The 12726-nt window shown below is 31.7% G+C and overlaps 1 protein-coding gene across 2 annotated transcripts; it reads left to right on the top strand.

The window, feature by feature from the left end:
• Positions 1-6006: 6006 nt before the first annotated feature.
• Positions 6007-10149, top strand: LOC106104312 (vesicle-associated membrane protein 2-like). 2 transcript variants are annotated; one of them, XM_013284326.1, is made up of 7 exons: positions 6007-6119; positions 7892-8036; positions 8415-8493; positions 8584-8663; positions 8750-8801; positions 9452-9535; positions 10054-10149. In XM_013284326.1, coding segments are annotated over exons 1-7 (444 nt in total). In that variant the 5' UTR covers positions 6007-6117; the 3' UTR covers positions 10056-10149. The 2 variants fall into 2 exon arrangements, with proteins under 2 accessions (XP_013139780.1, XP_013139781.1); XM_013284327.1 differs by lacking the exon at positions 10054-10149 and having other exon boundaries at positions 9423-9529.
• The last annotated feature ends 2577 nt before the right edge of the window (positions 10150-12726 follow it).

The raw sequence follows: 12726 nt of genomic DNA, 5'->3' as shown, positions 1-12726 counted from the left end.
AGAACCTGATAACTATGACGAGTTAATTGGCAGACAAGATCTTGTATAAGAGAATTAGAAATTTAATTTACTTACTTACGTAATTTTTTTTAAAGTATATCGTAGTGATTATAAAAGATTTTGGTTTGCTCTCCTATTTATGATTAATTTGAGAATGGTAATTGTTATTACATACTGAATTAGGTAAGGTACTAAATTTTAAGAATGCAGTTTTTTTTTTATTTTATAATTAAAAACTTATTTAGTAACTGCCATATAATTGATGATAAAAATATTTCTTTTAAATACACAATAAGCAATTAATTATTTTTATGATTTTAATACTGGACGGAAAGTTTGTTTCAAAAGCGTAAAATCATGTTATTTTGCAAAAGGAAAACACATCGTTAGTTTTGCTTCAATAGTGGAAGAACAAATATGCACTTTGTTTAGGAAACTTGAACTCACTTGGTCCTGACCTCTGACTTTACCTGCATTGCGAAGCTTAGACATTTGGATATTAAACATTACCTTATGTATGTTAGTATTTATCTCAGTTTATGAACTGTGACCCTTACATTTGAATATTTGTAAATATAATTATTTCTTCGAAATCAATAATGTTTTGTTCAACGGAGAATTTGATAAGAAACCTTATAATAGGAGAATTGAATATTTGTGATATTTGTATCTATAGTATCTATACTATTATAATAAAGCGTAAACACACACTTCTTTGTTGCCTAAGATCTCAGCAATAACAGCATATTTTTGAATAATTCTTTTATTAATAAAAAGCCCTACACTTGCGTCACGCTTTAGGCTATATATTTTCACACCATTAAACTTAGGGGGTAAATATTTTGGATAAAAACCCTAATGTGGGAAAGAAACCATAAGTTGCTGCCAATATCAAGGAACCAAGGTTGCCATGGTTTGACATGATGTCATGTCATTTTGACATTTGCAATTGACTGAAATTATTTGACAAATGTGAACAATAAAATGATTTTTTATAATTTTATGCGGATGAAGTCGCATGGGAATAGCTAGTTTAATATAAAATTTAATAAAAGATTTATACGTTTTTAACTTATTTTTTTTTCAATAATTATGATAGAGTTTATATTAAAAAGGTAACCTAGAGGAACTCTAATTAGTTGTTAAAATATTCGTAGTGCGGAGATTCACCAAGAACAAAAAAACATTTTCTTCAGAACATAATAATTTATTATTCAATAGCAAGAATAAATTATCGATACAGTATCGCTTTTATGATATTTGTCGGGGCAAAGATCAATGTTAACAGATGGGTTCGATCCTTAATAGGTTTAAGGAAATCGGATATGACAAATAGTGAGACCCCTAACATTTCCATAAAGTTCACCTTTGAAAGGCATTAACTTTTGTTCTATTGTTTCACAATGCGCATGCAATTGTTTACTTTATTCATAGAACAATGATTTATTTGATACATCATCCATATATTAACAAAAATTACCACATACCAGGAAACAACTAGACACTTAATTCCTTAATTTATTTAGGAATTAATTTATATCCGATGAATCCAAAATCAATATTAATTTAGATCATTATCATCATCACCTATACGTCTCCGGTGAGGGGCTCGGAGCCTACCCTAAAGTTAGGTCAACTAGTCTTTAGTCAACCATGCTGGCCCAGTGCGGGTTGGTTGACTTCACACAATACTTTGAATCTCTTCTCTGATATGTGCAGTTTGCATCTCGATGTTTTCCTTCACTGTACGATCATCGGGTAAATTATGAGTATATGAAATTCGATAAATCGAAAATAACATTGGTACACGGCGAGATTCGAACCTAAGACCTGTGGATTACAAGTCAAGTGCATAAACTACTGAGTCAACGACGCCTTGATTGATTTTGATGGGAACCTTAAAATAATTAATTCGAGAAAGATCTAAGTAACTTTAAAATTATAAAAATGTCACTTCTGGAATCCATTTGTTACGTCCAAAAACTTTTCTCACAATTGTATTATTGACACAGATGTGGTATGGAGCACGCGCACCCGCTGCACCTATTACCGTGTACCTGATAATGCTTGCCGACGGAAAAAAGAGCCGAATTTTCACTAAAGCCGACTTAGGGTGACACTGCTCTTTACAATGATACGCTAAACGATACACTTACTTGCATAAGAATTAGTTCCGCCATGATTACAAATACCTTAAACGTTTTGGTTGCTGTATATTTGTATACGAACTTTGCTCTAGTCAACTAGTGCGAAATTTCGTAAGCTCGCCGCGCTAATGTATGGATTATTTGAATTTGTAATAAAACTACTGTTATAAGGTAGATAACTTTTTTGTCTGATAAAACTCAGAATATGTAATATACTTACGTTACGTTCTCTAAGATTATGAGGAAACAAAAATTAAATCGAAGTTAAGTCTGAAATTAAGGTAAAAATCGATTCTATACATCTGTAGTTAATATGTACAACCTATGTTTATATTTTACTAACTGTTGCTCGCGACTTCTCCTGCGTGAAATTAAAAACTAATAAAAATGTTAACTGATAACGTAGCTTTTCAATGGTTAAAGAATTTTTGAAATCGGTCCAGTAGATTTAAGTTATTTCAATACCATCAAAAATACAAATCTTTTTTTTATATGAATATAGATACATAATGATGCAATTATACACGGTTTTATTTGCCCGGAAACTGGTGAAATGTACATTTAACAAATAACATCTTCCGACATTAAGCTTTAACAAAATACAAGCAATAATTTGAAAATATTTAAAGTAGTGCAAGCGTATTGACAGACGCGTCCACAAATATAGGAAGTCCCCGCTGCTTTTGAGTAAACATTTGCTTGTGAAAATGTAAAGGTTATTTTAAAATTGTAGCACTGCTCGCTTTTATAAAGTAAACTTGCAAGATTCTGTGAAGTGCAAGGAAATGTGCCTAGGAAGTGAATTAAAGCGTAAAATATTTATGATTTGTTAAATTTAGTTACCTTCACAAACTTTTATATGTAAAGTTCCTTAATTTATAATGTGTGTAAGAAGGTTTCTTAACACGATTAGGTTGTTTTAGATCCTGATATTTCGTCACAGTTGCATGCGTCATGTTCACGGGATGACTTAAGTGAAACGGTAGTGCGAAAAAATCTTTAATGTAATAAACTGACATTTAAATTTGACACAAATAGAAATAATTCTAATAAATAAATGGAAACATATGAAAAATATAAAACATGATACCAAAACTTTAAAAGACCTATTGAATGAAAGAATATTTATTGCTTCATTATATAAGCTATATTTATTAACAGTTTTGTTGCGGGAACACGTCCAGGCCGGTAGAGCAAACTGCGGACGTACGATTATTTCTACTTGAAACTATAGATGTGTGTTTTCAAGTTAGAAAATTAGAGCGATTAAATTTATTTTTATACTTTCTGATACACATTATTACACAGGGATAGTTATTTAATTTCTACTTTTGGTGTTTATAATACGTCTTATGCTGGACTAAACGAAGAATTAAATTTGTGTGTGTGTCAAATCTAATTGCAACACACAAAAATGTATTACTCAACACATTTTCTAGATTTATTTCCTATTCATATGTTTTTATTATCTACGTTAATAAACCTCTTTTCTTATTATAAAATCTTTGCTCCTAAGCAATATGAGATGGAAATTATGCGACTTAATTTATGAATAAAACTAGCTTGACACCGTTCCCGTGGAATTAAAAGAACAAAAGTGAGTAATCTATGCGAAATTTCATCAAGATCCGTTCAGCCGTTTAGGCTACAAACTCTAACAAACATCCATCCATATAAACTTTCGCAATTATAATATTAGTAAGATTATTACGCCATCAGTTTGTAAATTAGACGTCAGTAAAGGCAGCAAGGCGCTAGCTCCTTGTACCAATAACATTGAGCGTAAACAGCGCGGTCGCCTTGTTAACCTAAAAAGTTAACAAGGATCGGCCAGTACTTAGCTGTGCCGTGTTAACTCGGGGGACAAAGCCGGGGTTTGTTTACACCGCCTAGTTGCAGGTTAAGTGGCCTAATTGTTGATAGAATGTCAGAACATACACCTGCCTACCTTTAGTTTTTTAAAAGGTATTTTTACTAATTAGATTAGGGTCAGTGAGGTTAGGATTTAAGTAATTTACATTATTATGTTTTTAAAATAATGATTCATGCACTATTATGTTTTACAAAGTTTTGCAAAACATAAAACTATTTATAATAAAGTTTAATAAGATATTAATTAAACAAAGGAAAAACGTCCTCTCGAAGCTACTGCCACAGGCGCACAATTTTCTTCTCCCGACTGTCTCTTGTTTTTATATTTATTTTTAATACGGAATCGTGCGAGTGGCCAGTTCGAAATTCTTGTCAGCCAGTATTTGGAAGTATCGAAGAGGTTGAATATAAAGCGACGTTACACAAAAATATGTAGAGAAACCGCAGAAGAACAACAATTGCGTCTTAAATGAGAGTAATTAAATACGTAAGTAAAATAAATGAATTAGAATAGTGAGTTATAATGCCTCGCGGTGAAACGCTAATAAAATAAATGAAGAGTCGAGCGGTACCTTGGAGCAGTGTCCTATGCCGCGACAAAATATGTTACTTGGTACTTGCTAAGCATAATTAATTGATTTTAACAGGACCTTTGTTATTATGAACTAAGTATTTGTACGACAGATGAAATTACTAAGTACCGTCTATATTTTAAAGTAATCTATTTTTAATTGATACTATTTGTAGGTGTATTCTCGCATGCTATTTTCAGTTATTATACTGAAATTTTAAATTAAACATCTATAGTCTAATCTTGTAAATGCATCTAAAATGTTCTTATAGTATCACTACTTGTGAGTTAAACAATAAATTGTGTAACTAATTTTTTTATTACATATTAAAATAGTTTTAATTTTAAACGGGTTGTAATGTTTTCCCTTGTGTCCGGAGCGCCACAGCGCCACAGCGCCGGTGCGGGCTCTGTAGGCAATTGATTAGTCGGCGCCCTTTGAGGCCCTTACCGACGCTCTCAACAATTTGCTCACGGCCCGACCGCCCTAATTTTAATAGCCTTATAAAATTTATTTTTAATGTATTTATCATAACAGAGATTGATGTGGATGTACTTTAGATTTGTTAACGCTTTATGGCTGTCCATTTAGAGGTTGTGTTGATTGATTGAAGTAAATGATTTTTATACTAAAGTACTCTTCATTTTCATACACTTGTATATATACAAATTATTTTAAAACAAAGATCTGTTAGGTTTTTGTACCCTTCCTTTTAGTATGTTTTTACATGAAATGCAATTCTTTACTTATTATGTTTATAAAAAAATGTTTTGCTAATCGATTTCTCATCACCTTTAATTAATTTATTGCAACAAAATGATAATACTAAACCAATTTTGTGAATAAATGTACGGTATATTATAGGCTTCATTGAACGATATGAGACGTGCTTTGCCGCCCGGACCTACCCCACGAGTAGCGACAATCGATGCCGACGACACCAGCGCCGCTGAGCGCCGTGGTGCGCATGCTTAACCGATTCATGCAGTACACTTACGTACAAAAGTGTTCTGTTTTATTTAATTTTTTATTATTTGTTCATTGATATTTCGTGGGGTTTTATAAGTAATTTTTTATATTTCTATTTACGAATGATAAATTTACAATTATTTGAATAGTTATAAATAAATTTAATATGGTAAGTCTAAATTTAAAATACAACCAACATAAAATAACAAACAAAATTAATTGAATTGACGCTACATTTCGTTACCTACAAAAGGTTTTTAGGTTTAATATTAATAATGAAAAAAATATAGTAAACTATATAAACCGTATCTATGTATCATGATAATTTTATGCATAATATTACCCTAATCATGAATGAAAAATACAATGGCGCAAAATCCCTTGTGTGCGCAACCGTACTGCGGTCGCTTCATCGCGGTATGCGGCAATCGCGTTCTCCTCAAAACTCGAGTGAGAGCTTAAAAGCTATACCTCTTCAGTTCGCGTCTAATTAACTTGGATATCAACTTTGTCATTGATACAGTCGGCGTGATTGTGCATTGAAGAGCGTTAGCAAAATGTAAGTATATTTTACGTATTACAAGACATTTTCCCGGTATTTTGAGGTTATTTTATATTTGGTACTAGTTTTTTTTTATTTTGCTATTAAAACAAACTCAATAGCATAGATTGTCCAAGTTTTATCGGAGATATTTAGATAGATAATCAGACTAGTATGGATTTTATTTTTGCTAGCCAGCGCTTTCTTTTCAGTGTACAGAAATATGGTATTGACAAAACGGTACATCTTAGTTTTGGAACGGAACAATGGTTTTATAAAATATAATATAACCATATCTTTTTAAGCATATCTTGATGTCAAGTTAGTGATGGATTCGTATCTAACATTGGATAGGATAATCCTTCTTAAAATAAATAAGTCGTGTATACAATTATGATAACGCATAATGTAAAGTATTCTATGTTTTGAAGGGTACATTACTTTTCCTGTAACTTTGATACTGATGTTTTCGGGTACTTCATTAATTAAAACTTACTATTGATTATAATGCTTTATTAACGGTTTCGTTAAAGTTAAACATTGTCATTTGGACTGACTACTTATTTACTCTGTGGGTTAAGGTGGCCTTCGAAATATAATATTTTTTTCACTTTAGATAACTTCTGAGGTAATGCTAGAGTATTCTTTAATATATAGGGAATATTATTTTTTTTATTATATGTTAAGCTAGCGCTTGACCACGATCCCACCTGAAGGAGGTGACGATGCAGTCGAAAGATGGTACGTCGTACGTACGTACGGTTCACTCTCCTTTTGAAAGCCCCCACGTCATATTTGTCAATTTTAACTCTGATCTGTTTTCTTTGTTTCCTTTAATAAAAGAATTTCCAGCTGAATGTGCTTACAGACTTTTTCATTAAAAGTCTTCATTCGTGTTAATGAGATTCTCTTTTGTCGTACAAAGACCTCATTTCTTTTTAGGCGCAATTTTCTACGGACATTTTCACAAACAAGCTCTCTGATTTGACATCTAATATAAAATGTTAGCGAATTTCGTAAACATTGTATAAAAGTCTTCTTTGATAACGATGCTTCGCATTATTTATGTATTCTTTCATATTACAGACGGGTAAATATTCGGTAATTTGTTTGAAATGAATAGGCTCATCTTGGAAAGATACGCTGCCTTCTGGGGGAAAGTTATGTGGACTTGACTCCTCTCCTCTGGCTATTGAAGGTTCAGGAATATCTGCTACATTCTAACTTTTTGCTCATGAGCAGTTATTTTTCTATTTTAGTTTAATTTAGTTAAATCAACAAATGATAAATGTGTAAAACCATTTGTTTCTATTTTAAGCAGCAATGCGGTACACTTCAGTTTACCGCACCCCTATTTAAATGTAACCATGAACATTTTTACATAACGCCGTAATGACGCAGTATATCAGTATATTGTACTGTCGTGGCATTTTGCCAACTGTCTCATCGATTGGCACACGTTACACTCTTACTTAGTAATTACTTTAAAGAAGGCCAGGTATTTGAGAACAAGTTGTGTTATTTTTAAAATTAGCAGAGCTTAAACTAACTAAGCTAATTGTATCAAATACTTTCAAGTCACATATCTAGTTTTATGTAAAAAAAATATCTAAATTCAGTATGGTTGCTCCATAACTAATTTTGTGAGCTAGTTCGACCCACCAATTATCCTTTTGGTTTTAATCGTCTGGCTTGTTCAATTCATACAACGACCAAGAAGTAAAGGTTACCCTTTCAGTAGACGAAGTACTACTGTCTACAATAGTCTAAAACTCTTTGTCTACCTCCAGGGCAGCAGAAGGAGAGACCCCAGGTGGTTTGGCCCCCGCAGAGCCACAGACTGGGCCCGATGGAGAGATCATCGGCGGACCTCGCACGCCGCAGCAGATCGCTGCACAGCGCCGGCTGCAGCAAACGCAAGCGCAAGTTGATGAGGTATTCACAGAAATACTAGTACTTTAATTAATACGGGAATACACTTGCCTGTAAAATGCCAGCTACTAGCGCATTGCACATATACGTGAAAATTTAATTTAAAAATATCTTGCATGCCGGTTCACAAGACCGTACGAGACTGTCCGTGTCATGTTTTTAACCTTCTCGGCCCCTCATTCTATTGCATGCTCGTAGCTGCCATGCCAGTTAGCGTTTACATATGACTATAACTGGCATGCAGTAGTTTGCATGTAAGAATGACAGCCACTGGTTCCTCATGTATACTCCCGCCCTAACACCAATTGCTACTACTGCTTAATGTGCTATGATGATCATTATTTTATAATCCACTAAACAATATCTAATTTAAACTTTCAGGTTGTCGATATTATGAAGGCTAATGTTGAAAAGGTGTTAGACAGAGATGCGAAATTGTCTGAATTAGATGATAGAGCTGGTAAGTGATATTTTTGTTACGTTGGAATCTATTTTAATATTTGAAATAGATATTATTCAAACTACAACATTCAATTTTAAATGTTTACAGATGCTCTTCAGCAAGGTGCATCACAGTTTGAGCAGCAGGCAAAGAGTTTGAAGAATAAATTTTGGTTACAAAATTTAAAAGTAAAGTATTCAATTACATCACCGTTAACTTGAGTTGATTGATTTTTAATTACTTCTGAATTTTTGTAATTTTATGTCATTTACAGATGATGATAATAATGGGTGTGATTGGAATTGTTATTATTGGATTATTGTTTGGTAAGTATCAAGAAACCGATCAAAAACAAAAAGTTTCAATCTATTCTATAAAAGAATACATTTTGATGCCAACTTACGGTACATCTAATACACTCAAATTATGACGGACTAAACATAACCCTTCTTCTAACTCTGTGATCTATGCTTTCTTCTTCTAGATGAATGTTTAGCATAAATGTATCTAAAATCTAAAGTAGATTTCCTACAGTTGCAGTTTTAAAGCAATGTGAAAAAAGAACGTAGTTAGTATGTATTAGACTCCAAAACTACACTAAACTAACTGACAACTGAACTTTATACAAAAACACATACAAACAGATTTGAATATACGTCTAATACAGCCTGGGAAAAAAATCCGGCTTGAAGGACGAAAAAAATGACACATGATTCATTAAAAACACTTTGGAAGATCATTACGAGTTTTGTAAATTTGATTACATCTTAAAATTACAAAACGATACCATAATCTAATACGACTTCAACGCTATCTATAAATTCACAATGTAAACAAAATAGTACAGTTTTAAACACTTTAAAACTATACAAGTCATAACTGAACAATGCGGTCGTAGTTAGAAGCTGGTCGCTTCTCGGCATATGTTCCGCTTATGGCTGTTGCAGGTGATAATATTAAGGAAATGTTTGGTTAGTTCGGTACCGTGGCGCGCCGTCTATGCCCGCCATTACTGCCGGCGCCCCCACCAATACCACTGTACCAACCCTTACTAAAGATTGTGAGTAACGTAGATTTACTGTGTTTGCTGAAGCATGTTATGGTAATATGTAAACTATTCACTTATGTCATTCTTTTGTAGAGATTTGCTTTCTGCTTATTTAAATTTTGACTTCTTAACGTGTTTGTTATTGTCTCGAAATATTGCTTTTTGTTATATGGATAATTGTTTATTTGCTTTTTAGTATTTTACATATTTATTGAATGTTTTTACAGTGTTTTTGTTGTACCATTGCATTTTTATGTTCATAATAAGGAATTTGTAAGTTAATATTAAGATTGGTGCTTAATACTTTTGCTTAATTGAACTTTTAAATGCTTTAATGTAGTCTTAAGTAGATTAAGTAAAATTGTATGTTTTACGAGTTCGTTGTATGAAGCTATCATTTTCTAGTAGTATTTGTAAATAATGCTTTCTTGTACACACTCACCCATCACACTTCACTATTGTTGATTGCAAAAGACAATTTATTTATAATTAATAATGCATTTTATTAATATTTACAAAATATGTTTCAGGAAAATATATGTAAATCTGCTTCGGGTCACTACAACAAAACTACAAAACTAAATGACTACATCCTGTTTAAAATATAGAAAACAATAGTTAAAGTATTCCATACTTATATACCATATTATGAAAAATTAGAAAATATAACCGTTAGAAAAATATGTAAATTATAAGATTAAAAATTTCACAAACATCGTTACAAATCAAAGAATTTGAATTCAAAATCAAATATATTACGAAAATATTTATAACAATACTTTTTAATTAAAATATAGTAGCTTGGAATAATTTATGTGGACGAAAATTGATAGACATTTTAGAAAAACATGTGTAAAAAATTAAAGTTATTAATTCAAATTTTATTAATAAACTCAATTAAGATTGACATTTTGACATCTAATTTAAAATACTTAAATCATCGATTTTAATAACTCATTGCCGCACTCAGAGTTGTTAAATAGTGTTTTAAATGCTGAAACAATAAACTGATCCGTAATATCCGCATTTACAGAAGCGTTGTCTTGATTTAATCGACAGTTTCCTCTTGTATATTTTATACCGCTTACACATAATTACGAGTAAGTTTACACTGAGTGTTAATCACTAAATGATTCTGGGTACGGCAGTTAGTTTCTTTTTAAATGTAATCATAATTCAATGGAATTGATTCTTATAAGAATGTACGCCTTATTACCTATTTGCAATGTTCTTCGCTTATAAATCTTTTAATATTTATATTATTAATATTATATGATAGTGAAACATAGAAATGTACGTACTCTTAGAAGTATTAAAAATATTTTTTGCTAATTTCTGTCAATTATTTATGTAAAAATTGTCAATTATTGAGAAACCATTATTTAATAATTTAAATTATTTCAATATGTATAAAATATAGTCTATTCTGCTTTAAAATACTTACTACTAAATATGTTGCTCTCAGCTAGTATATGATACGATCTATCTTACGGTGAGTGTCCACCGCTGAAATGCTAGTATGAAATATATTGCCATCTCTCTCGCAGTGTTTAAAAAAACTGAGATAGCAATATACTTTTGTACATGTCTTTCGACAGTGGAAATTCACACTGAAATTATAATATACGTACTGAAAAACGTAATGGTGCCATCGACAATATTAGTTCTTTTATAACTTCGATAACTTGAGTGTAGTGATGTTCGATTACTTATCGATATTTAGATATAAATAATTTTAATTAGATTGAATTTTAGATTTTGCGGTTATTAGAAAATTCGGCTGTTTGTTACGAAAGCTTATTTCTTTTAAATGTGGAAAGTTTTTTAAGAATTCAAATTAATCTAAAATACAATTAAACTTTTAAAGTAATAAAGAATGTTATTGTTAAATCGATTTTGAGAAGATTTAACGTTAATTCAGATTTTATTGAAAAGTTTAAAATTTACAAAGTAATTATGCCAAAAATATTATTAAACAAACTTTGAACGTAATAAACAAACTTAACAATATCTTTGGCATAAATATTTCTCCTGTATATTCCCTTCTTAAATTTTACTTATAAACACAACACCAATGAAAGAAATCGTTGGATGGTTTTATAATTAACATTGTAAAATAATTGTTACTTTCAAATCTAGATCGGAAAAGAAAATGTATTATTTAACTAAAAATTAATAAAGATTAATAAATAAGGATTTATTTTTTGTCTTAAATCTCGAAGACGTTATCAGTAAATTAATGCAATAGTTACATTATGAAGAAAAATCACGTAAATCAAATAACATACTATTTAGAATGTCAGAATAATCTACTGCATATGTAGACGTCAGATAAGTTTATCATTGGGGAACCTCTGGCTTCTTTGTTCTATCATAAGTAAAAGTGTAACCAAGATTTTAGTATCATACTATCATGACCACCTTTGCATCTTTATCCCATTCAAGGGTACGCCAAGATTTCGTCTGCCCAACCGAACTATCCGTCACATTTGTCTTTCCATACTTTTTGATCATGTCACCTTACAAAGCATGCTATCCTCTACCGAAGTGCAGCTCCATATTCATATTGGAACAATAACTCATAGTAATATATCACAACAAATGTTCTGCACTGAATCCAGATCGTATAACGTGGTATCGGCAGAGCGTAGAACTCCCATAATTTAATATTTAGCAACGATCCCCGACACAACGTTAACGTGTTAATACCGCAAGACAACGGACAATCTTCTTAAATTGATAAATTTAGTCCTGTCATAGTGAAATTAAGAAATGTAAACTTCGAAAATGATCTCTATCGCACTGGAATAAAGTTTAAAATAGGATGTACAGTTGTTGACCATGGTTGTTTCTACAAGCGCTTCATAGACAAGACCATGGAGAATGATGTGAGAGCTTGCGAGCTTTCTCTTTGATAGTTGCCCGCCATTTTGAGTTACAGTAATGGCCGCTATGACGTGAATTATGCGCTCGTGTCACTAAAGGTAAAGTAATGTCGGTAGTATTGGAACACTTAATGTGAGGTTAAATTAAAGGGTGCCTAGGCGATCTGAATCGAATAACAATTGCTTGAAGAGTGTTTCTAAAGTTTATAAGGACTCTATTTGGCTTAATGGCGGATCCTTGATGTATGAGCTTGGATTTTATTATCTTCGCAATGGAAGCCTCTTTGGGTTGAACATTTTTGTATTTTAATGCCTGCT

This window comes from Papilio polytes, unplaced genomic scaffold, assembly GCF_000836215.1.
Source record: "Papilio polytes unplaced genomic scaffold, Ppol_1.0 DF823691.1, whole genome shotgun sequence".
In the NCBI taxonomy this organism is placed as follows: Eukaryota; Metazoa; Arthropoda; class Insecta; order Lepidoptera; family Papilionidae; genus Papilio; species Papilio polytes.
This window is presented reverse-complemented; position numbering and strand designations above follow the sequence as displayed.

Excerpts from the sequence above, each read along its gene's own strand:
- LOC106104312 (XM_013284326.1), top strand. Across the intron at positions 8,494-8,583 it reads TGAATTAGATGATAGAGCTG|ATGCTCTTCAGCAAGGTGCA; the intron begins GTAAGTGATATT and ends AAATGTTTACAG. Across the intron at positions 8,802-9,451 it reads TATTATTGGATTATTGTTTG|TTCGGTACCGTGGCGCGCCG; the intron begins GTAAGTATCAAG and ends ATGTTTGGTTAG.